Source organism: Falco peregrinus, chromosome 9 (genome assembly GCF_023634155.1).
Source record: "Falco peregrinus isolate bFalPer1 chromosome 9, bFalPer1.pri, whole genome shotgun sequence".
NCBI classification, from domain to species: domain Eukaryota; kingdom Metazoa; phylum Chordata; class Aves; order Falconiformes; family Falconidae; genus Falco; species Falco peregrinus.
The window spans coordinates 11,640,037-11,665,140 of record NC_073729.1 but is presented as its reverse complement, the minus strand read 5'-3'; the positions used below and the strand labels follow the sequence as shown (position 1 = coordinate 11,665,140).

At 37.6% G+C, this 25,104-nt stretch overlaps 1 protein-coding gene across 8 annotated transcripts in view; it reads left to right on the top strand.

The window, feature by feature from the left end:
- Positions 1–25,104, top strand: part of PPFIBP2 (PPFIA binding protein 2) — a 102,930-nt gene that overhangs the window by 45,338 nt on the left and 32,488 nt on the right. For 4 of the 8 annotated variants that reach the window (XM_027778416.2, XM_027778417.2, XM_027778415.2 and 1 more), the window contains 3 exons: positions 9,852–9,941; positions 14,260–14,373; positions 23,804–23,935. In XM_027778416.2, coding sequence (XP_027634217.1) covers positions 9,852–9,941; positions 14,260–14,373; positions 23,804–23,935 — 336 coding nt within the window. Of the gene's footprint in view, positions 1–196; positions 674–4,628; positions 4,719–9,851; positions 9,942–14,259; positions 14,374–19,997; positions 20,019–23,803; positions 23,936–25,104 lie in introns of those variants that run through there. The other 4 variants (XM_055813445.1, XM_027778419.2, XM_027778418.2 and 1 more) reach the window with 4 other exon arrangements.

Sequence of the window (25,104 nt, the reverse complement as noted above, 5' to 3'; positions counted from 1 at the left end):
TTTGGTGAGGACAGGCAAGTAATTCAAAGACCAGAACTTATTTTTAGGTTTGGTCTGAGCCTGAAATAAACTGAGAAGGCTGAGTAGTGTTACAATAAACAGGGAGTAAAACAGAGACAGGAAATAGGGGGTCTTTGGTAATGAGTTCCAGCCACTCTTGAAACAGAAAGCCAGAGAAAGCATTACTTGAAAATAGTTTCTCAGTGACAGCTTAGTAATTTTTAGCTTGTTATTCAACATTAAAAGGGAACAGTTTCAGCAGATTTATACTATACTTGAAAGATCCTTTTTTAAAGATCATTTAGCAAATTATATTTTTGACGTTTTTAGAGTTGCATTGTTCTTGTTGCTAACCGATCTGTTGTTTAAAAAAACCAGATGTTTGGAGGAGAGTCAGAAGTTTATACAGATGTGTGTTATATATACATCTGTGAGAGGCATTTGGGATAACACTGTGGGACAGAGGCAGGTTTAGCTTAAAATGTGAAGACGCATTCAAGATTTTAGAAGTTGAGGGTTGAAAGGGGAAGAAGTCACAGTTATATCCTGTAGAACAAAGCAGTGCGCTTGCTTCCAAAAGTTTCTTTTAACCCTGGGAATGTGACTGCTGAGATGGGCCCAAAGCATGGATGGTGAGATTGATATTTACAAGCACTTCACGTGGCTAAAGAGGGTAAGTGGGCTTTGTTTTCTCTTTGTAAATACACGTTAGCAGATCTTAGTCAGTATTCTCAGCTTTGTGAAAGGAAATATACCGAGTGTCTCAGACATAAAGTACTGTAAATTTCTTCGTGAGGAATGAATTAAAGACATTTCTTCACGTAGGAGGAGGAGGCAGCTTAGGGAGGGGGGAGAGAATCAGCTGTCTTTGTCTTTAAAACGAAACTCTAGGATCAAACTTTGAACAAATGGCAATAGATTCTAGCAAGTGCTCGTGCTTTCCTGAGATTGTGATACAACAAAGCAAACCTTGCATGAGAATGTATGGCAAAAAAGCAGAGTGTGTTGTTTACCATGTTGTGCTTCGAAATGAAAAAATACTTGAACTAATTCATCACTTAATCAATTCCTCATCAGGGTAACCATATGAGATCTTTTAGGATGCCTTTGTTTAGGTAAAAATGGTGGTACTTTTTTCTTGTGCATGTTACTCTGATAAAACTATGTTTTTTTAAAAAGGCAGTGCTATTAAAATTCTAATTTTGTGATGAACTGTCTGAACATGAATTAACTGCATGTGATTGTTTTTGTCTTCCTATAAAAGGAAAAAAAAAAAAAAGATCTGTGCAGTTGTCTTGTCACCTTGGAAAAATTACTTAGTTTTTGTCAGCCTTTAGATTTTGTTAGTTTCTAGGTATTTATTTTTCAGTGTGTGAAAAAAATCCATGAATGGGATGTGAATAGGTCCTTCACAGTAGACTGTTTTTTTTAATTACAATATTAATTTAATTGTGTGTAATGTAAGCAGCCCATCCTCTCGTTATACTTTTAAAATCTGTTTTAACCTGTGTGTAATTTTCTTGCAAATTCTATGCACGCCATTTATGTTAGTGCTTCTATATGGCACTGGTTTAAAAACATATGTATACATATGCACATACACTCACTTCTATTTTTTTTTTACTAGTATAAACATAAAATGTAAGTAAATGGCTTTTGTGTAGGAAAATGTGATTAGGAGCTTTGGTTAGTTTCTTGAATATAAAATATTCATGATATGTCAGTCTTTAATAAAAGCTTGAGAATCTTGAAGTTAATTTACAAAATATTTACATCAGTTTCTGGAAACATGCTTCTGGAGCGTGGATGGGGGGGATTATTAAATGAGAGGTGAGTGAGGTAGTGAAAGAGAAGAGACAACAGGAAGTAGCAGTTGGTAACTTTATACTATTAGTTTAACCTGTGCTCTGTGCAGTTAGAGCTATGGTAGTTTTTGAGATCATACATTAATTTATTATTTAATTTTAATGAGGTTTTGAATACAGTACGTCTGTCACCCCTCCTTCCTTGTTTAAATATAATTTCTAAAAAGGTAGGTTTGCTAACAAAAGGCTAAGGTGTACTGTTGGCAGGTTGCGTGGCGTGCAGGAAACACTGAGGACAGTAACAAGAAAGCGCTCAAGGAACAGCTTCAGTGAAGTCTCACTGAAATGTTCACAGATTTGGAGGGGTTAACAGAGGGTGTCTTTGGGATGATTTTCAGGTACTGTGCTCAGAAAGGATACTGTGTTCAAATGCAGCACAGGCTTTTACAAAAATTAATGCTATTACTGTTGTTGCCTGTAATTCATTCTATGTAGGCTACATAAAGGAGACTATCAACACTGCTGCTTTTCCTTGCAAGCTCCTTAAGGGGGTGAGCATATGTAGGGGAAAGGAAGAGAAGTGAAAATGATCTTGCATTGTTCCCAGGAGAACTTAAGCAGTCTGCTCCCAAATTCCTTTGACGAGTGATTTAAAAAAAATAAAATTGAAACAATCCAAGTTACTTATTTAATTCTCATGTTCAAGAGTCCTAATGTCACATGTCTGGCACTGACTGTGGTAGCAAATAAAGATTTCAGGCCCTGCAATCATAAACTGTTGCTCTTTGGCTGATAATGAAAGTATGAGTCCCTTCCAGAGTAACAAATGGCACCTAAGAGAATGACTGCAACAGACTTCCATAAACCCTTAGTGAAGTATGCCAAAGCTGGCTCAGATTTCATCATTAGCTGAAATCACTTCAGAGACCAGAATCGGGTTTGATGTTGCAGTGGTTGGCTAAGCTAGATTTCCGTGGTATCTGCAGCCTGGACTGGGTTAGGGCAGCAAACAAACAGAGAAATCACGAGATCCAGGCAGGCAAAAATGACAGACACAGCTGCTATTTTCAAATGCTTAGAACAGAGGATCTCGTTTTAAGTAGTAGTAACGTAATGCTTATAGTAGCATCACGCAGCAGCAACAGGGACAAAGCAATAAATATTTAGATCAATATTTAGGTAAGGTGTCACCATGCTTCAGCTTTTTCCATTGGACTTCCTTGATGTTGAAATGACCTGTGAAAATGCTGTGCCAAGATTGACCCTAAGTATGGACAGAGTGGGTAGCAAAGTGTAAGAGCAGATGGACAAAGCCAAAAAATGATTTAGCCTTGTCTCAGTTGTATATGAGGCACAGTTAATGTGTTTTCCTTTGTTTACTGTTTTTTCTCCATTTTACTTTTGCTGCCTTTTGCCAGTAAGAAGTATTATTAGTCTGCAGTAGTATTTCCACAAGAGAAAGGCTTTTTCTGATAATATCCTAGCTAATATCAGAAAGGCAAAACTCTGCAACGGGTACAGCTACACAATACTTCATGGCATGTGATTCTTTGATGGCAATTTTGGAACTGTCCTGGTTAGCTGTTCTGGAGGAGAAGCTGAGTATCTGACACAGGCACGTAGTACCACCCTGGTTTCATGCAGTATTGTAAGGGTTTGTAATGATGCAGTCTTGTTAGTAAGACTCAAAGCCCATCCTCAAAGGAGGTCACAGGATTTATTAAAGGAGGCATGTCTCTCAGCAGTCTGTTTCTAGAAGGATATGGAAAAGTTCTTGTATATGAACAGTGCACTTTTATCATTACAGCTAAGGCAGCAGCATAGTTCTTAGAACATAGTTGGTGGGCAGCTTGTGGAAAGCATTTTGCAGGTAACTGATGTTGGGTTCTTTTACAGGGCCTAAGCATAAATCTGTCACTGTTAAAAGTTTCTGTTGCAAGCTAGGGAACCTGAGACACCCCCCACTACCTGCAGTTGAAAGTGTCTCATCTTTAGCAAAATTTCTTTGATTCTCCCAGGGGATTTGGGTTAGAAGGTTCACATACAATTTCATTTGTTGTCCTGTTGCTTTATTCTTAACTGGAACACACCATTCCAAATAAAAATGGCACAACCTGCATTTTGGTATGTAGGCATGTAGGTGTACCCACAAGTTACTAACAAGCATCGCAAACATAAATGCTGATATTTACTACAAACAATATTATGGGCTCTCTAAGGACATTGTAAATTAACTGAGCTATTTGAAGTGCGGTGGATGGAGTGCAGCAAAATGGAAGGTCTGTTGCCTCTGGAAAACTTTGTACAGCGGTAAGATATCTTTATATTGAGAGAGAGGTGCCTTCATATGAAGCGGAGGTGTCTGATGACTCTTGTAGGCTGCTTTAGACTTACCTTTTGAAGTGCATGTGGCACAGAGCTGATGGCTGACCTGAAATATGTGTACGTTATTCTTATGCTTTTCTCTCCTTTCTTCTGGATGCTGTTCATAGGCTGTACTAGGAAGAGGTGGAGCAATCAAACCCATGCAACAGGCATTAAGCTCATGATCTTGAGAGTGAATCTTAATGACTTCTGTAAGGATATCTTCCTTTAAGTAATATAACCATCTGAAGGAGAAAATAGGTATTAGTATTAGGAAAAATTATCCAGATAAAATGTAAATATTTGGTCAAAATCCTTTTGGTTTAAGGACTACAGAAATTTACCAATCTCTGTTTTTACTTAATTTCAGACTATATGCTGTTAGCTTCTTCAAAGTGGCTGCCACTTTCACTTAACCAGCAAGGAACAACAGCAAATAGAAAATCCTGTTGTTGATTTATTAATTGCCTTCAGATGAAAGGCAAGAATTACAGATCCAGAAATCATGTTCCAGCCTTCTCCTTCTTCTCCTCCTCAAGTACACTGAATGTATGTACATATTCACATGGGTGTGTATCTGAGGTAGTGCTAACATGCCGTGATTAAATTTGTATTGTATCCATAGTCAAATGCCAAAATAAAAATGTTTACTGTGTAGGCTACTCATTCATCACTACACAGTAGCAATTACCGTGACTCATAATTCTGCTGACTGAAGAGAGTACTAAAGAGATGGAAAGTCCATGCTCTCCTAAATATTATCAATTCCAAATAGGCTGAAAATAGTCTAGAGTGTACATTTTCTTGTATTGAAATATAATACTACAGTCTGTGTGCTGCTAGTAGTTTGTGGGAAAACTGATTGAACTCTGCTGGCTCTACTCCTTGTTTTCAGCTTCTAAACTGCAATGAAAGACAAGACATCAAGCATGTCCCTCATCTTCCCCATTAATGCAAGTATTATAGTTGCCACAGGCACCTTATTCAATTATCAGTGGAACTGAAGGTGATTCATGTGACTGAATTAAGAGAGGAGGGTTATGACATGTTGAAAAAGCTCACAAATCACCATTCTGACTGCCAGGTTTCTTTTCCCAGCTCCTCCACCCTCCACAGCCCAATATGAGATCCATGGTATTAGTGACAAATTTCTGTGTAACAGCTTGTTGATCAACTTAAGAAGTTGGTATTTTTTGGTTTAAAATTAGCTGTGTTGGAGATTCTTTGAGCTGAAACTGAAACAGCACATGTGGAGAACATAAACTGGCCTGTATTCAGTTTTATTATCTTGCATACGTGCTTGCTTTAAGAGGCTTACTTCTACAGCCTATCAAGATTCGGCTAGAAGTTCTGTTGCAGAAGCCTCTGAACAGAACATCTGTACAGAAGCGCTCTATGATGTTTGTCATTGGTTTCTGACAATAAGCCGCATTCTGAATTGTTTCCTATTAAAGTAACATGCAAGAAAACATAAGATTCCACACTTACCAGCCTCTGAGAAGGTTGTTGAAAATTAAGACAGTTGAGCTGGCCAGATATTTCTTCCCTTTATTGTCATACCCTTTTCCATTTTTGCTGATTATTCCCATTTTAAATTAAAGCTGTTGAATCATACTCTGAAGTCAGATTTTTAATTTTTTTTCTCTTATATTCTGGAGGAATATTTAAGCCTTTTTCTTGGAAAAGGACTCTGTAATGACTGGATCATGTAAGCGATTCTTAGACAGTCAAGTTTCCAGCAGCTGCTAATATTATGTCCAGGCTAGAGTAAAAAGCATATTGCAGAGAGAGGTTTGGAAACTAAAGATGAAGAAGAAGCTGAAACAGGTAATGGAATGCAAAAGCCTTTTTTTCTTTTCTCTCTTTTTTCTGAAACTAGGAAAAACAGTTGGTTTGGAATTGTTTCAGGAAACATTTTATGTTAATATCTGATGCAATATGATGGGCATTGAACTATATCCAGAATCTCTATGGAGACTATAATACAGGTTCTTCAAGAAATTGCTTTGCAGATCCCTGAGGCAATTTATGGTATACACTTGATTTTTCATCTGCAGTGGTACTACCATCAATATAGTTTCAACCACCTTGCCTTAGCATATCTTTCCTTCTAGTTTTTTGTCGTCTGTTACCATAAACTTTTTTATGTTTCATGCAATTTCTCTCATTCTTTTATTATAAGACATATAATTAACATATTTAGCTTATAATTTGTGGAGCCCAGGTAATGACTTTTGGTCTTTAAGGCTATGTCTTCTGAAATAACATCTTTGTGGAAAATCTTGGTGATTCAGCCTTTTGGACGTGTGCTTACACAGGTCTAATATTTATTGTTTGTGAGCTCTTACACCAACTCAAGTAATCTATAGTCTTATGACTTTGGCGTTATAGGTCCTATATTCAGTTGCTGCTGATACATGTGATACCTAACTATACTTGCTCAGTTTCCTCTCAGTACTGACTTTCACAACTGCAGAATGCACTCCAACCATCCACAGATGGCCTTGGTTCATATTACGTTGTTTTATCTTGTCTTTATGCATGCCACAAAGATTTCCCAAGTCTTAAACAACTGCTGTGTGTCAATCAGCCACTTTTATTTAGCAGGTCATTTTCTGTCTACTGTACTTTCCTGTACTTATCTGAGTGCTTGCTGGTTGATCTGTTGGCAAGGTTGCTTTATTTATTATTATTTAAAATTTTTATTCCCCCTTTTCTGTTCACATGAGTGTGATTCACCAGGTTTTACATAGTTAATGAGTGTTGGACTTCCAGCAGGGGATATTTCACAGTCACTCAGTGCAGCAGAGATCATTGGAGGTTATACATTTGGTAAATGTGAGTGTAATTAAAAAACTTATTTCTGATTTGATGTTGAACTAATTCTCAATTACTGATTATATAAAATGATGAATTTTCTATATTATTTTTTTTGCATTCATGACAGATTGGTTATGTAAAAATGTGTTGGCAGTAACGTAACTCACTGTGCCTATGAGGCCAGCAGGGGAGTGGTTACACAAGTGGTTACAGGTTTATTTCTTAACTCTAGTCTAGGAAAACAGCAAGTGATGGCAGGAGGAAGGTGCAAAATCAACTTGACTTGGCAATTTTCTTCACTAGGTTTTGTCATTAAGAGAATCTTTCCCTGCCTAGCAGTGTGCTGTTCTTCCCTGAGTACTTAATGTTCTAGTACTATATGCCAGAGACATACTGGGGAAGGCCTGTGGGCTCTCCACTGAGAAAACTCATGTAATGGTTTGTAATGGAGTTTTAACCCTAATGGAAACGTAGCCGTCAAGGTTAAAAGATTTTGTGTTCTAAAGTACAGTATAAGACTTTGCTCTCTACGTGGAGTAACACCCCAGGTGGAATGGCTGGTGGTATGATTGAAGATGCATAGCTGAGGTCAAAGGGATTATCTAGCCAGACATACAGAATTCCATGTTGTTTACTTATGAGAATTCCTTATTTTCATTGTAGTACTATAAAAGTTAATAAGAAATGAACTGTAAGGCCATATGGACTTGACTGACTGACCAACTTTTAATACAAAAGTCCTAAGTTAAACTGAAGATGCGTATTTCGTAAAGGGGGGGAGGTGTTTCTTAATAGAAGGAGAAGTCTTGAAAAAATTACATGAAGATGTTAGGAAGGATGGACAGAGATGTTAGGACACAGAAACTCTAAAAAATTAAAACTAGTTAGGAGAAGAAGAGGGAGTGAAGTCACTATGCCTTTAAGTGCATGGGCCAGCTTCCTCCAGATGCCACTGTAAAACTTATTTATTTGTCTGAGACTTCTGTTTGTGTATGTTACGCACTTACATCTGCATATTTAGAGCTGTTTCTATGAGGTCTTGAATCCTAGTTGTACCTACATAAACTGGTCAAAAGCCAGTGAGAAAAGTATGTTCTGAGTAGAGTTAATATATTCTTTTTTTGACAATGAATGCTGGCTGATTAAGTGAGGTGTGGAGCGAGGTTCTGCACATGCTGTTCCTCAGTGTTCTTGTCGACCCTGTAAAACAGGGGGTAAGGACCAAGCTTAGTGAATTTATAGGTGATTCTAGCTGGGAGCCTTGTTGCCATGCCAAAGGACACAATTAAAACATAGAAAGAGCCTGATGCATAGGAAAGCAATATAAATAACTGGACTCAATTCAGTATAGACGAGTGCAAGGTTATACATTTAAGCAGAAACTAGTAAGTACAGAATGAAGAACAGGATGCTAGCTAATTATGAGCATTAAAAAGGGATATGGGCCCTAGCCTGACAGTGTATCAGTGTTGCTATATGACTGATGTAAAAGAAATATGGCCCAAAGGCCATGCAAACCTGTGGAAAGGATTTTTTCACTCCAGCCATTTTCAGCTGGAGTCCTGTGTCTCCTTTTAGGCAGTTAATTTCAAAAGAAGTCAAGGATCAATTGGTGAAGAGGAACCAAAAGAAAGCAACAAAACAGATCCTGAAAACTTAACCTGTGAGGAAAAGACAGAAAACCTTATGTTTGTTTAGTCTGAAGAGAACCTGCTAATTAGAGATCTACGGATAGTCTTCAAATGTGTAAAAAATTTCTAGAAAATTAGCACCTTGTTTATTTTCATCATCTGTTTTATATTTGGGGCTGTAGACCTCAGTGTACATCAAGAAGCTATGATTATATTTAATATTGTTTTAAAATCTTTTTCAAAAATGTTCAGTTGAAAAAGAAAGGATGATTTGGGAGGAGGATTACTATTATTATTATATTGGTGCCATTGTACAAGTAACTATAAATGAGTATTCAACTGCAGACCGCTGTAGTTGAAGGGAACATGGTAAAGCTGGAGCCTTGTGTTAGCTGAAAAGCCAGCCGGAGTGTTGTATTCCCCGGCAGAAATGCATCGCCTGCAATGGAGCTGGGAAATGAACCGCTAAGGGCTCGTATTACTTTCCATGCTCTAAGCAAACAGCTCCATTCCCACAGTTGCACAACATTTTAGTATGCAGGATGAAGCTATGAGACTCTTCTAAACTTCTTAAAATAAATCTGCAGATATATTTTTGCTTGTTTGTTTTTAATTGTGGTGTTTCTCTCTGTAGTATTAAAATTCATAGGAAATGGGACATAATACTTAGGGACGGACCATGTTTTGGAAGGTCTTGCTCCTTAGAGCCGTTTAGAAATCCATTAAGTGATTATGTCGCTAGAGTAGTTCCTGGTAAGAATTTGATAATTTAAATAATTTGTTCATTCCTAAGAGTAAATTGATACTTTTACTTTAGTAATTTCTAGGAATACTATTACACACATAGCAACTTTTACCATTTAAAAATAAACAGCAAGATTCCTTAACTTTGGCAAGAGACTATTGAGACCAGATATTTCAGATTAAATGTCTTTTTTTGTCTTGATAAGATGGTATTACCCAATGAAATGATAATTTGCTAGAAAATATAAAATCTATTCCTATATCTTTCTTGATTGTTGAAAATTAAGAAAGTATTCAAAGTCCAGCTAAAAACCGGTACATTCAGAAGGTTTAATGCATATGAAATGAACAGTTTTGGTCTGTAGACGTATTTTGCGTGTCTCTTTGTATTACAACAACCCTTCAATATATCATTTTTTTTATTAATTAATGCTTGAAATGTTAATATTTAACTGTAAAAATTCTCATAGCACATTTTTTCCCTCAGTCACAGGTGAATCATCATTCAACTAATAATGAAACTTATCAAGAAAGATTGGCGCGATTAGAAGGTGATAAAGAGTCGCTCATACTGCAGGTATGTCTTAAAGAGAACATCATCTACATAGTTGATACTCAGTGAATAAAAACTGAAGTGACAGAGTATTTTCTGTTAAACAAATGTTAGCAGGTCACCAAATGTAAATGATATTTAGTCAGGAATTAATTTATAATTCACATAATCCATCTCATTGATTTCACAGTGGGCTAACTTGGTAAAGAAGGGGGTAGGGGTAACAGCAGTCAGAGGGAGAAGAACGACAAAGGAAAAAAACAACTTAAAAATAATGCTGTGGAGTCCCAAGACAATGCTGTGGTAGTGATTCTCATTCTAGGTTTGCTAGGTTGTACTGGTTGATTTTTCTAGATTCTGTGTGCCACCATTGTTAATGAACTGGAAGACCAGCAGGTAGGTAGAACTGATATTTTTCCTGCTTGTATAGTGTACCAGAGTCACTTTACATCATCAAGAAGCTTAAGGGGGAAGTAAAGGGGCAAAAAGAAAATTTGACAGTAAAATGAATGCCTAAGCTCTTCCAGGTTTCCTGTTTCTCAGTTTACCAAGCCTTTTTCAAACAGATCCAATGTCCCATATAAGTTTTCCTCCTGGAGAACACACGTTATACAACTTAAAATAAAAAAACCTCTTTTTTTCCTGGGTATTTTCACTATTACTAAAGTGTACATTACATGCTTTTAAAACTGAAGCTGGATATTTTTTTCAATGGTCTTTGCATATTCTTTCTCTTTACGCTTAGAAAAGTGTATTATAATCATATGTATTTATATCAAACAAAACCTAACTATACTGGCTGGATAGGTGTTGTCCCTACTTTCAGTTACTAGTTTCTGTAAGCATGTTTTATCCTGTATGTTCTGTTCACACTTGTATTAATTTACTGAGCAGAATTCTCACTGCTGTTGTTAAACAATAAATAGTTTGTGAGACATAAGCATAAGCTTAGGTTGAATCTTTTCATTATTGTTAAACTAAGATTGCTATTGCCAAATTTAGGAAAAAATAATCCTTAACGAAAAACAAACTTCTGGTTGGAATTTAAGTGTTTTAAGTGTGTGCTGCGTATTCCTTTTGTTCTGAGAGGGAATCAGGTCAGGGAAGGTAACATCACAACTGACATTCATTAAAACACCTTTTATTAATCAGGTGGTTATTAACTGTAACATCTTGTTTCTATTAATACTAGCAAACAACTTTTTGCACAGTTCACACACACATGAGCAACTTGTAATTGGAGTGACAATTAGGAGGCCAAACCCAGCTGTTTACTCAGAAGCAGAGGGTTGCACCAATGCACCTGTGGCTTTGTCCCTGAAGGCCTCCTTTGTTCCATCACATGTGTGTATAGTCCTGTAATCCTTGTCTGCATATAGCGGTCATGTTGTCTTGGATGTGGTTCAGGCTATACAGCCAGATGTTGATGGTCATGGATGCTGGTGGGCTTGTGCAGATTTGCCAGAATCTTGGTGTTCAAAATGTATCAGATTTTGAGGATTTACCAGGAGTATTACTCTCCAGCCCTTCCAAGTTCCTGAAGACTGTTCCGGGCTACTGCTCATTACATACTTTTCCTGTCTTTGTCCTGCTGATTTTTAGTATTTCTTCACCCACACAAATAGGTACCCATAGAGTGCAGCCAGCCAGACTCACAAAGGGGTTTTTATGACATGGTTTGGAGACCTGCCTAGAGTTTTTCTCAACAGGAATGTAGTGAAATCAGATGTAAAAATTGTTTCTGTCTTGCCTTTTAATACCATCACACCCCCTACAAATCAAGAGGCTTAGGCAGTATTTATGCATTTATCTCTCCAACTGCACAGTACTGCCATAGAACTCCAAAACACCCAGGCAGATATGATAGATGAAAACCTCGGTCGGGTAGGTGAACCTCAACAACAACAACAAAGAAAAAGTGCCAAGATGGAGCTGGGGTTAGAATCTGGTTTACACCAGTTCTGCATATATATAGCAGTCGAATATGAGGAATACAGGCATGTCCCATGTGAGGTTACACTGGCCTGAGGGAGTCTGCTGATACAAACCTGATTCCTGGGTATGACCGTTGGCATGAAGGATGAGAAAGCGGTGGGAAACAGAGCACCTCTATTCTATAGCTCATGCTGAATTGTGCCAGTGAACTGTGGTCCATAAGCTGTCATCTGTAGCGAATATGAGTCTGGGAGCACTCCAGTCTTGTATCAGACTTGCTGCAGAAGAAGAAGCAATACGGGTGATGCCTGCTATCTCGGTTCGCCAAGGCTGAGTCAAACAGTGCACTTTGAAAGCTGCTTCCACTACTCAATCTGTAGCGGAGGCTGGGAATGCTGTGGCATCTGGGATACCTTCTTACAGCTCAGTGCCTGCGGATAGGAGCTCATGCACTTCTTCAGGTGTTCTGTTTGTTTTTGTGGGGTTTTTTTTTTGTTTTTTCACAAAGATGTTTTCAACCCTTATACCACTTGATTTTTAGCTAACTGTTCAGCATGCCTCACTTCTATAGATATTTGTAGAAAATACATTACCTATGGGCTGACTCTCATGGGTATTGCACTGCTAAGGCAAGATGGACTTGCCAGCGTAGCATACACTGAGGTTACGTTCTGTGTGCAGCCTACTGATTCCCTGAAGAGTCTGGCAGATGTAATCCTGAACAGCAGGGAAAATATGAGCTCAAAATGGCTAATGTGTGTCTCTGCCTAACTACTGGAACATCCAACACATGCTTCTAAAGCTGCTAAGATTTTACTAAATTCCTTTGCAGGTCACATTTAACATACAGAGTTTTCCTTACAGGTTACAATGCTAGTTGGAATCTAACCTGATCCTTTAAGGAGAGCTTGTTTTCTTTCTCTGGAACCTGCATCAGAGTGAAGAAGAGGATTCAGTTTGTTCCTTCTTGCTTTCTGACCTCACAGGGTTGGGTTCCTTTGTGTGCCATCACCCATTTAGTGGGAGCAAACCAAAGAAGTAGACAAGCAGCAAACTTCCTTACAGGGAGTTGTCCCTCTGCCCCAGCTTGGATTCGTCCCCTTGCCATCTGCCTCCACCCACTCCTTCCTATCATCTCTCATCCTGTGTTTGTCTGTACTCTACCCTACACCCAACTACTTTAAAGGCAAAATAATAAAATAGTCTTTTTTTTTTTTTTTTCCTTTTTCTGTGTTCCGTTCCCAGGCATGCTTGTCATTAAGTTCGTAGGTGAAACAAATACAGATCACTCAGTTGCTCCCTCTGCACCTTCCCTGAAGTGAGCTCAGTTATCATTGATTGAGTTCTAGAAATGCTGCATAGGGGATACATCTGAAAGGTTTCATTTCCACATTCTGTACCCCCTTGTTTTTTTAAATAAAGGTGTCGCAGGGCTGGATGTGACAGCATAGATAAGTTTTAACTAATTTCATTCAAACTGGAGTTTAAACACCTAAGGTTGCTTTTTCTCTGAGAGAGAGCATTTTTCCAGTATAATCAAAGCTTTCATATCAGTGAATTCTAAAACTGAATATATGGAGTGTATGTACTGCTTAACAAAGGAATTAACACCTTTCTAATGTTATCCTGAGTACAGCTTTGTCAGCTTTGTGCCAGCTTTTAGTTAGCCAGCTGGACTTTTCTTACTATGCGCTCACTGGTCTGTACCACCATTCCCACAGTTCTTTAGCAGTATTGCTTATTGTTTCTTTTCCTGGGATTCATTGTCTGTATCTCACTTCTTTTGCTTTCATGTTTTGGCTTGCAAAGCCTGGGAATTTTTCTTGGAATAGAACTTTGCTGCTGCTAAAACATGTCTTTTACTCATTGCATTCTTTATAATTTCAGAACACTTTATTGATAGGTAAGCTGGTTTTCTGTTCTTGTAAGAAGTAAGGTAATTGGTTGGTTTCTGAATGAACAGTTTTATTGTTTATCCATTTTAGGGAGTGAAATGCTAATGGAACCTGAAATGGCAATGCATGCTCCAAAACCACAAAATATTTTCAGTATCTTGTGTTCTTGTTTGGTACTTTCTAATTTTTCAGACTTTCGTGTGAGCTGACTGAGGCTACCTGTAGGTAGTCTTCCATCTCTTATAGAAATGCTCTTCTCTTTTATATTAAAATAAAATAATCGGGGGCAGGGGGGGTGTCAGAGGGCGGAGTTGAAGTAAAACATAGGTGAGACTGAAAAATTGCCTATCTTGATAGAGCAGGTTGCTGCAGTGCACAAGAATATTCGACCACTGAGGACTTTAAAAGAGAACTTGCTGTTAGAATGTGCATTTGGATGTTAATTGTATAAGGTAATTGAAACTTATTTACAGTCAGTTCAGTAGCATTGTGCTTCTCTTCTCAAATTACAGGTGAGCGTACTTACAGACCAGGTGGAAGCTCAAGGAGAGAAAATCCGGGACTTGGAAATCTGTCTTGAGGGGCATCAGTTAAAACTGAATGCTACAGAAGAAATGCTTCAACAGGTAAAAATCTAGATTGGAAAGTGTCTTGTATAATCTTCTCCAACAAAAGGTTGAACATATATGGTCAGCTTGTCTGCATGTGTAAGTGCCTTTAGCAACAAGATAAAACAGGAAAAAAATGCCACTTTTATTGTCCTCTTGCTGCTTTTCACATTTTATATTTTTTTCAATAAATGTTTCTTTGTTTTCCTGTTGCAGAAACATTTTATTGGCTGGTTGCATAATACTGTACGTGGCAGCATGTAAAATGAAACTATTGTGTCTTATTTGTACTGTGCTGACGAACTAAATTTGGACGTGGTTGAGTAACTGGTTAGACAGGTTAAATGTATCTAATATATGTAGGAGTTATAGAATTAGGTTTTATTTAACTGTCTTCTGGTTTTGTATGGCTGTGAAGCTGAACAGGTAGTAAGCTGAAATTAATTACTGCATCAGGTTTGGTTCTATAACCATTTCTTGCTTAATTTTGGAGCTTTCCCCTTATTTTTGAAAGAAAATCAGTATACAAAGGCATAATTTTCTTTATTTCAATTGACAGTTTCAGGCTATGTGATTTAATTTTTGCTTTTTCATGTTACATGTTGAGGGAGCAGAACAAATGATAAATTGAATACCTGATATTTCATGTGTTAGTGCAGAGCTGGCTGATCTGTTGATGCAAAAGAACTCTCCAGATGCAACTTGCGTGTATTACAGATGCAGATCATCTACTGGTAATACAGTACAGAGATATCAAAAATAGATTTGAAACTGTAACTAACCCTCAAAATCTATGCTAGAAATTTGCAGGATAGACATTGTTCTTGATGAACTTACTTCCTCTACCCACCCAAATTGTTTTAGTTACTGTTACTGTTTTAGTCTATGTGAAATGTACAAGTCTTTCTATGAACTAATCATAGCTTTAAATTATGACAAAGATTCCTGTAGGTATGCATGTAAACAGTAGCAGTTTTTATAAATAAACTTGTATCCTAAACCTTTTAAAGTTATTATTCTACAAGCTTCTCAAAAAAAGAATTGGTCACACAGAACTTTCGCAGCCCAAAATGCTTCTAGCTGGGAAAAGTTTTATTCTCATTCTTTAATGAGGGGACATTTTTAAAACTGCAAATAGCGAGTGCATTTAGTTTTTCAGTGAGATCTCAAGTGAAACTCAAAGAACAGTAACTATTTAAATTATGAAAATCTGTTTTCAAATTTCAGGAAGGCATTCACAATAGAGTGTAGAAGTTTCCTGTTTCAATCTAAAACTAGATAGTTACTCTGTAACTTCTGCTACAACTGTTTATTATTTCTCTGTCTTAAAATGTTCTGCTTTGATGGTCTTCTGAGGAAACATGAATTTAAAGCCTGATTTAACTGAACACTGAGGCATCTGAGTACAAAATATAATAATGCATGTACATTACTATTACAGTGAAAGCATACGACATTAGGTACACGCGCAAATTGCTTACAAAGATGATTCTGAAGTGATAAGCTACAAAAGTCTGTACTAAAGCTAGAGAAGTTAGAGAATCTCCAAATATGTTTAACATAAACCTTAAATCTAAATGTTGAGATTACTTTGAGCACCTGTAATTTTTGCCAAGTGGGGAGTAATTTCAGATTTATTTTCTTTCTTGTATGCATATTAAATAGGAGTAAGCTCAAATTTGTTGATTGTTTTGTATTGTTGTTAAATTTCTAAGTGCTAAATTTCTAAGTGACAGATCTCTCATGCTTACAGCATGTATGATAGCTCAAATTTGGTTTGTTGGGTTTGGTTTGTTTTTTTTTTTTTCCAAAAGAAAGGATTATCTAGGCCACAACTTGGTAAAATTTTGTGTTTCATTTTTACCCTATGAGTTTGTCCATTTGAACTTTGCATAGAGACAGACACAGACACAAACACATATACTTAGGATTTTAATTTTAGTGTGGGTGATGTACTTTTAATGGCTGAACCAAAATTCAAAAACAAACTCAGTGTGAAACTGAGATATTTAATATCTATTTCCTCACTGGAATGAGAAAAAAATATGTTAACATTTTAGTTTTGTGAACATTAAGAAGAACAAATTAGGGGAAATACTAGAGGGTGATGAGGGAATGGTAGTTCTGGTGTCTTTCTCACATGGATTACATACCCCAATAGACAGTGGGATATGGGAAAACCAAGTTAGATCTCTCAAAATTTCAAGTCGGGGAAATTGCACATTTATTATGCCTCCACAGAGGGCCGTATTGGCCATGATTTATTTTGATGGTGCTTTTCACAGTTCATCTTGTTGAAAAGATTACCCTCTACAGGGAATAAGTTGAGATTTGGAGAGAAGAGAATGACCTGATAATGCGATGGTTAGGACATGCCTGGTTAGGACAAGATACATGGCCAGTAGGCCTTCTTGCAGTTAATTTGTCAAAAATAGAGTGAGTATATGGCCTCAGAGGCTTCATTAGACTGATGGATCAATCATGTTTTGGGGAGTGTTGGGTTCAGGTCTTCTCAGCCAGCAGTTCCAGTGTCCTGCACAAGTAAGTGCTTATGATGCTTAGTAAAGAGATGAAAGGTACTAGGGCTGTCATTGAGTTTTCCCATGAAAACTATTTAGTGGGTCTTTCAAGACAGTATTTCTTTACTTTTACAGTAAACTAGATTATTTCTAATAAGAAAAAAAATCATCTAGCTCTATGTTTCTATCTAAATATTCTTGCTTTTCAGAAAGACTACTATTACCTTCCTGAGATGCATGTAAATCCAATTTTATTTCGTGGTTCTGCTTGCTTATTCACCATACATTGAACTCCACTGATTTTCACCTTTGTGAAATTAAGTTGACTGCTTCTACTAAATAGAAACTGGAACAATAAAGATAATTGCCCTAACTTAAAACATCTTTAATGTATATTAGTAGAACTAAGCTAACTGTAGTATGGATAAGCATATTACTTACTTATCTGGGAAACCATATACATGAGTTCAGGATAAGCCCTGTCTTTTTAATTTTAACTATAAGAAAAGTGACTCAGTTAATTCTGTGCCCAAAATGCTACAATGAAAACAAAAATCATGTACTTCAAGTTAATGATGGTGTCTGGTAGTTCCTCAACAGAAAGGGTATGTAATGCTATCCTGCACAATAGTTTTTGCTGAATCTATGCTAGCAGAGACTTGTCCACTTGGTCAGGGTGGGGTTACTGGCTAAAATCCTTCTGGCTTATGATTTATGCACAGTTGTTTTGAACCCTGCTACAAAGTGATCATGAAAACACTTCTGAAACAGCAGCTAAAATAAACTTTATATGAATCATATAAAATGGCTGTTTACCAGTTAGTGTGAACATCTTGATTGAGTAATAGTAGCAACAGATGATGATGATGCTTTGCAGAAAATCTTGGTTCTTCATCACTCTAAGAGGATAGTGCAATATCCCTTAGTCAAAATGTGAGCGTTCAAGAAATGAGTTGAGCCAATCTACAGCTACAAAAAAAGAGAAGGCCACATTTTTTCATCCTTCTCCCTGTTCCTGATGGTGTGCTTCTGCAACTTAACTTTATACTGGCTCTCATGCTCATCAGATTTTTTCCTCAGTGACTGGGAGAAAACTAACTTGGGGTTTAAAAAGAAGGGGCTGTTTTTCTCCTGGGTTAGCGTGTTGAAACAGCTCACAGAAAAGGTCAAGGCATGGCATGAGGGCAGTAGTGAGATGTGCACTTGACCTAGCTGTTTATGAAATCACAGCCAAAGAAAATATGGCTTAGCAGTGTTTGAGAAACAAACCTGTGAAACAGGTCCTGAGATGCCCTGGTGTGCAGTTACAGATAATGCATGTGTGTTTTCATTAGATGTGCTTACGGTGTCAAACTCAACATTTTGCTTTTGTAAGGATACTTGTTCCACTACAGACTCTAATCAAGATAAGCATGTTTCACCTTGAAGGTGTTTGCATTTTCTTTCTTTAAAACAAAGTAGGTCTTTCAAAAACTCGTGACAGCGAAGGACAAAACTTTATATCAGTCCTTAAGTACGATTCTGGTTTGGGCCAAGAAACACATTTCCTTGGTCATCCTTGATAGTAAGTGTTAAGAGAAAATTTTCTGGAGCAGGACTGGGAGCAAGATACCAGTTTAGTCTCACTGAATTGCCTTCCAGTGGTATCTATGTCTTGCCATCAAATGTGTAAAGGATATGGAAAGGCCAGCCTGTGTGAATAGTTACCGATCTTGCCCTTAGCATGTTGTAATGAATATGTCTTGATATAAAATAAATAAAAAAACCCCACCCTCTTGGAATTACCCTATGAAAACAATTTATGCTGTGACAGTCTATTTCCAGTGTATCAGCTGCTTTAAAATGTAAAATCACAGCCAATTTTAGAGAACAGTGATGTGTTATATGTCTTACTCAAAGTTAGTATGTGGCATTTCTAAGTACTTTCTTCCAGTCCATTTTAAGGAAGGAGGTTTTTTTTTCAAGAGGAGATCTTAAACATCTGCTATGTTAGCCTTAGGGGAACCTCCTATCAACTTGCTATCAACTTGCTATCAACTTCTCTTTCATTTGTACTGTGTACAAATGTAGAATAGAATTGGAAAGCAGAAGTAATTTTTGCTCTGTATAGTAGCCTAAACTGTCCCATAACAGAAAGTACCAGCCATGCATAATGTAAACACAGGTGGTGCTAAGGAATCTGTGCTGTCAATCTTGACAGCTGTGTTACATCACTTTGAAAAGTGATTTTTTTGCACATACAGATTTCACCTCCACGGCTCTTTTAAGTGCATTTGTTACGGTAATTATCGTGAGTAAGAATAGTTAGTTACCTCTTTGCTATGCCAGTGCTGCATTTGATTTGTTTAACAGATACTAGTTCCCATTGAAGCTCTCTGGCATAAAGTCTTAACAGTGCACAGTTTGTGTTGCCAATCAAAATGCTGGTCTCTGTGGCAGTGTCTTTCCTGTACCTGACCAAATCCTAAATGTGGTTTAACTGTGTGTTTCCACCTTTTTTTTTTTTTGACACATAATTGCAAGAAGCAATTCAGGGGACTCTTGTCAGATGGTTGCATTGTGCAGGCATGATTGCGTCTTCTATCAAATAAATTCTCCTGCAAATTACAAAGCATTTGGCTCTAGAATTCTTTCTGTCTTAAAAATTCACGTAGAAACTGTTTCTCATGTCACTTTATGGCCAGCTTCTGCTGGGTGCAAGGAGCAGGGGAAAGTGTGCCAGGCAGTGCCCTTTGTGAGGCACAATGGAGAATCTTTTAAAAACCAGAATTAAAAGAATGCAGGGAGGAGCTGTATGAGAGTAAGAACTTTAATCTGACACGGTTTAGTGTGTACCTGTTCTGGTTTTGCAGTTGTCTTATACTCAGGGGGGACAGAATCCTATCTTGCTTGCAGGGTATGAATCTGGTGTGTATCTGTTTGCTTCTCGGGAACTTTGCTGGCTGGCAAGGATCATTCCTTCAACTTTCAGTTGCTGGAGTTATCTGATCTTAGATGAATTTCAGCACTTGTTTATAGCATGCAGTAACTCCTTGCCAGCAGCTAGCTTAGTGTTTCAGATTTTGAAGTGTGCTCTGTGCTGCTCTGGTGTGAGGCATAAGATTTTCAGAGTGTGCCCTCAAGTTGTGCAGCCTCTCTATGCAGGTGAGCATTACAGTGCTTTGTTATTTTACAGTTAATGTAGGCATGAATCTGTTCCTCAGGCATATGCAAAGGGTTGTTCAAATTGGCAGTGCAATGGGAATTTCTGTCCTTTCTGTTGCTTAACTATATAATGGGCAAATGATGAATTGGAGGGCTGTAATTCACTCTCTACTACTGACTTGCACCATTTCATGGTGATTACAGATGTACATTGCTTTCAGCTGTGTTTTCAGTTAAGCAAATATCTGATTTCTACCACAGCTGACACACAGCACTTGAAAAGTGCAGTCCTCATTAGCGGTGGTTCTTGCTGAATTTTGCTTACCAGGTAGGTAGCTTGGTCGGTCTGTCTCAACTACGTTAGTAAGGATGAAAAGTATGAAACTTATTGAGTGTTGTATTTTCTGCAGTGCACAAGTGCAAAATGGGATTTTGGGGAGGGGGGTCCCCAACTTGACTAAAATCTTACTTACGGTTTCTCAGTCAGTGTATGGCATGGATCGTATCTTCTGTTCTGTGGTGTGCTAAATATCTTGGAATTTTCTTTGCTTGCAGCTGCCAGCCTGAAAAAGTGTAGTCCTCTTTCTAAGTTATTTTCTGTCCTGTTAAATTTTACAAGCTGCTTTACAAGAATTAGGTATTTCCAAGAAAACAAAATGTGAAAGTGAGGTATAGAGCATGTGCTTCAGTTTCATTGGGAATATTGAAAATCAAGATGAAATATTTAAAAAATATACAGTGTGAATTTTAAAAATACAGTTGTGTTTGGAAATAGTTTGCTGTTCATTGATCTGTCTGATACATGCATATTGCAGCTTCGCATGACTTATCTTTAATAATTATTCTACTTTAAAATAGCTTTTTCCTAATTTTTAAAATTAAAAGTTTAGTTTTAAAAAAAGAACTTTGATAAATTATAGTAGATTTTAAAATTAAAAACAAGTATCTTCATTATAAACAAGATTTGCTAGGATATGTTCTATTTCTGTTCTGTATTTCAGCTCTTTAAGGTCTTCCTAAAGCTGCTACAGCCCAAATTACCATTTTGCCTGTCTTATATTATCTTTTCTGCTTTAAAACCAATAACATAAATTTATATTTTCTTTTCTTACAATTGCATATTTATTCTGGCTGAATTCAAGTTGCATCATACCACTGAAATACACTATAATTTCTCTGTAACAAAATGGGTCACATTCTTAATGGGCTGTTCACTGTGAGCATCTGCTTGAAGATGAAAATAATTGCTTCCAGATGTTACCATTTCAAGTAGGGACATTTACTTTAAACGGCACTTTCTTCCAAAGCAAAAGTTAGACTGTCTAGATGCAAGAGAAATTGTCAGCTGTTTTAAATCAGTGTAGCTCCATTGAAAACAAACCAGAGATAGTTAGCTATTTTGTCTATTTTAAGGCAAGAGTTTTATGCCAGTTTATACTAGCTGAGAATCTGATTATCCAGCTTAGAGCAAACTAAAATTTTGTTTGAGTTGATTTTAAAAACCCCCACACATTAGCTGCCTTCGGGTTCACTTATACCAGCTAGTGCCTTAGTGTTCACGTGGAGCTACTGAACTCAGAGTGAGAGGAGTGCGGTATTACTCACCATTCCATAACTTAAGTGTAATTTGGGAGTCTACAGGGTAACGGAGGAGTAATGCTAGATGGTGCACTCAAAGAACAGATGTTTTGTTAAACATCTAGAGAGATGCCATGTCTCCTTGCCTTACTAAGAAATCTTCCTGTCATATCATGGAATACCACGTCAGTGTCAAAAAAAAAAAAAAGTCTAAACATCGTTTTGGTTCAACAGTGAATAGGGTCTGTCCATGGGACAAAAGTCACCTCATCCTGCTAGTCTTTTTGATTTTCAGTGGCCTTAATTTTATATCAAAGTTCTCATTTATAGCTACCTCTTAATCTGCAGAAATCTGCTATGTTAACAGCTGTACAGAGCCTGTTCCAGTCTGGACTGGAATGTGCCTCTGGAACTTGTGCAGATTAGTGTTTTTCTGGAAGACAGAGGAGTTATTTGGAGTTATAATTGTAATGTTTAATCACCTTTGTAGAAAGCAGCTACTTCTGGGATTTCACGAGGTGACTGCCCCTTCGAGTTTCTCAATAAAAAAAGTCAGTGCACTATCTTTTCCTGATTAATGCTTGATTTATTTTATTCGGAGAAAAAAACCCTAACCATGAGGCTACATTTTTGTTTGTTTTCCCATCCATACACAAATATCATTGTCAATGTCAGCAGGAGTGGGCATGGCACTGGGAATAGTGGGTGGCTTAGATAATTGCCGTTGCAATTCAGGTGCAAGTTTAGTACTATTTTTAATTTGGGCAGTATTCCCCACCAGACTAAAACAATTTACATGTACAGCGGATTTGGGTTCCAAATGAACTTTTAACTATATAATTTTTAAAATAACCTTTGTGGCTTCCTCAGCTCCAAGCTATGGTCTACAAAAAAAAGGGTGATGGGCAGGGCAGTTTCTGATCACTCAGTAACATCAGCATAGATACAGATGGCAACTTCAGTTAAGTCACTTCCTTCATCTGCTGTGATTCCTCAGTGTGTTTCATATAATCAAAACACTAATAACTAACAGTTATGAATTAACATAAATTTTTTTAACCGTCTAGAAACCTGCATTGTTTTGTACAAATTAATTAGGCACTTGGAAAGTTAGGTATGGATCTTTCAGTAAGGCTTAAACTCCTGAATGGAGTTTTTTCTCTTTGAAGAGGGAGGCCAACAGAAGCATTGTATATACCTAATACACACTGTTAAACTTTGGAAGACTTTTTGCTTTGGCTTTCTTGAAAACTAAAAGATGCAATAAAGGTGTGAATATTGAATGTTTACCAAACACAGTGATATCACTCTGTCTGAAGTATGCCTTTCTCTGCAGTCTGAAAAACAAACTCAGGGCACACAAGCAGAGTTGTGGCCAATTGTTTCTCCTTTACGCTGTTACTCAATTTAGACGTTGCCTTTTAGGGTTCCAGTTAGGGCGTAACACTTTTCATTCACTGCTGTTCCCTCCACATCCTTCAAAAGTTAAGAAGTACTACACGGTGCAAACTTTCAAGTACTATAAGCATGACTGCAGAAATGTTGCTTGTCTTTGGTACTTTATTTTGGTTAGAGTGCTCATTCTGTAATGCTGCCTTTACTGAATAACACCCGATAAGAAATTCTAAAATGTTTCATTGTAATACTGAAATGTAGCTTTGTCTGACAAGTATTTTAGGAAGTAGCCAACTGTTTTGTAATGTGTCATGTGGCATTGTGTAGGTTTGTGTTTGTTCAGCCTTAGTATTGTTTTCTGATGTCATGTCTTGCCTGGGGATTAACTCTGCCACACATTTTCTTCAAGCAGGGAGGGGGACACAGTGGTTTAGTAATTAACACAGGAGGACGTTTAGGTGAAAGTAACTGCAGCACTTGAGAAACACACAGTTCTAACAGTTCAAAGTATATATGTTTTGGAGAGGTATTTTGCTTTCCTATGAGTTTGCCAATCACTCCATTATTTATTTTTAGTTACTTTTTCTGCCCACAGTAAATGTTTACAACAAATCTATCTTGCTGCATTTTTATATTTTGTCATTGTATAGAGTAGCAAGTGTGACTTCTGAAGAAGTGAATGGTTTTGCTGTTGTAATGAAAACATTAAATAGCAGGGTAGAGACTTTAGTATGGGTCTGCCAATAAATCACATAGCATTCTGTCAGGTGTTTAAACAAATAACTGGAGAAAATTTTCTGCTGTGCTTTCAGGAGTTGCTAAGTCGAACATCACTAGAGACTCAGAAATTAGATCTAATGGCTGAAGTTTCAGACCTGAAGATTAAGCTGGTCGGTATGGAAAAGGAACAGAGTGAATATGAAGAGAAACAGAACAAAGCTGAGGTGAGTTTCTTTCATTAGCTTATTGGTTTGGGTTTTTTTTCTATCAGCTGTGTATGGTATGCTGTTATACATCTGAGCTTTTGAGCTGAAATCGGCGTGCAACAGGATTTTCTGTGCTTACAGCACAGTCCCTATCATTGATGCTATGAATTCAGTGAGGAATATGATTATGCATTTTTGGAATGTGGTTTATTTTCCCCTCTCTCATTATACTTCAGAGGCTGCTGTTTGGCTTTAATCAAGGCACAAAGTGCCTTCCAGAAGCATACATTACAGTTGGCATTTACTTAACCCTTTCCTTCCCACAGGAGCTGGACTGGTGTGGCCGTGTGAGGCCTGCAGGGCTCTTCTGTTTCCTCACTGTTGTGGCTGAGAAGACCATCAGCGCAGTAGTATCAGGGGTGCTACAGACACTGGGGGGATCACCCTTGGTGATTTCGGTGCATTCCTGGCACTTGAGAGAGAAAGACAAGGGGCAGGGCGTTTTCCTCAAATGAGCCTTTCCCCTTGGCATTACATAATAAAAAACAGGGGGAAAAAGAAAGAAAGAAAAAAAAAAAAGAAAAAGAAAAAACATGCATTGGAGGCAATTATAATCCGTACTCCCCTTCAGATGTGGAGAGTCCTGGACATCAAAGCAGCTTTGGTTTTTGCCATATTGTTTAAGAAAGAGAGTATGAAACAAGGAGTCACGCAAACAACACCCATTTCATGGCAGTGAGTGGCAGCAGGGACCTGGGAGGGAGTGGGATTGTGGAAAAGTAATTCATACGAATCGCCACGTGCTGTCCTACTTGGTGGTCCTGTGAGGGGATGAGCTAGCAGGGGAAGATTTCCTGACAAGGGAGGATTATTAGGTCCAAGATTTACACATTGCTGACTGAAAAAAGACTGTATGTTCTTCATTGACTTAGAATTTGAAATTCAGGCAGTGTTAGAAGTTTGTTTTCCATTATGTTGCTAGTGGAGTATTTGATAACTGTGCGTAAGTAATTTACCTGCAGTGACATAATACTTTTGGAGTGTGTTTGTTTCTTAACTTATTTATCCTCTGAAGTTTTCTTTAGAGATTAATAGATAGCTTAAAGAGAGCAATTGCTGGCAGAGATTGCAAGCCAGAGAGGCACCAGCTGCTGTTTTTACCATCTGTGGCTGCCTCATGCTCTTTC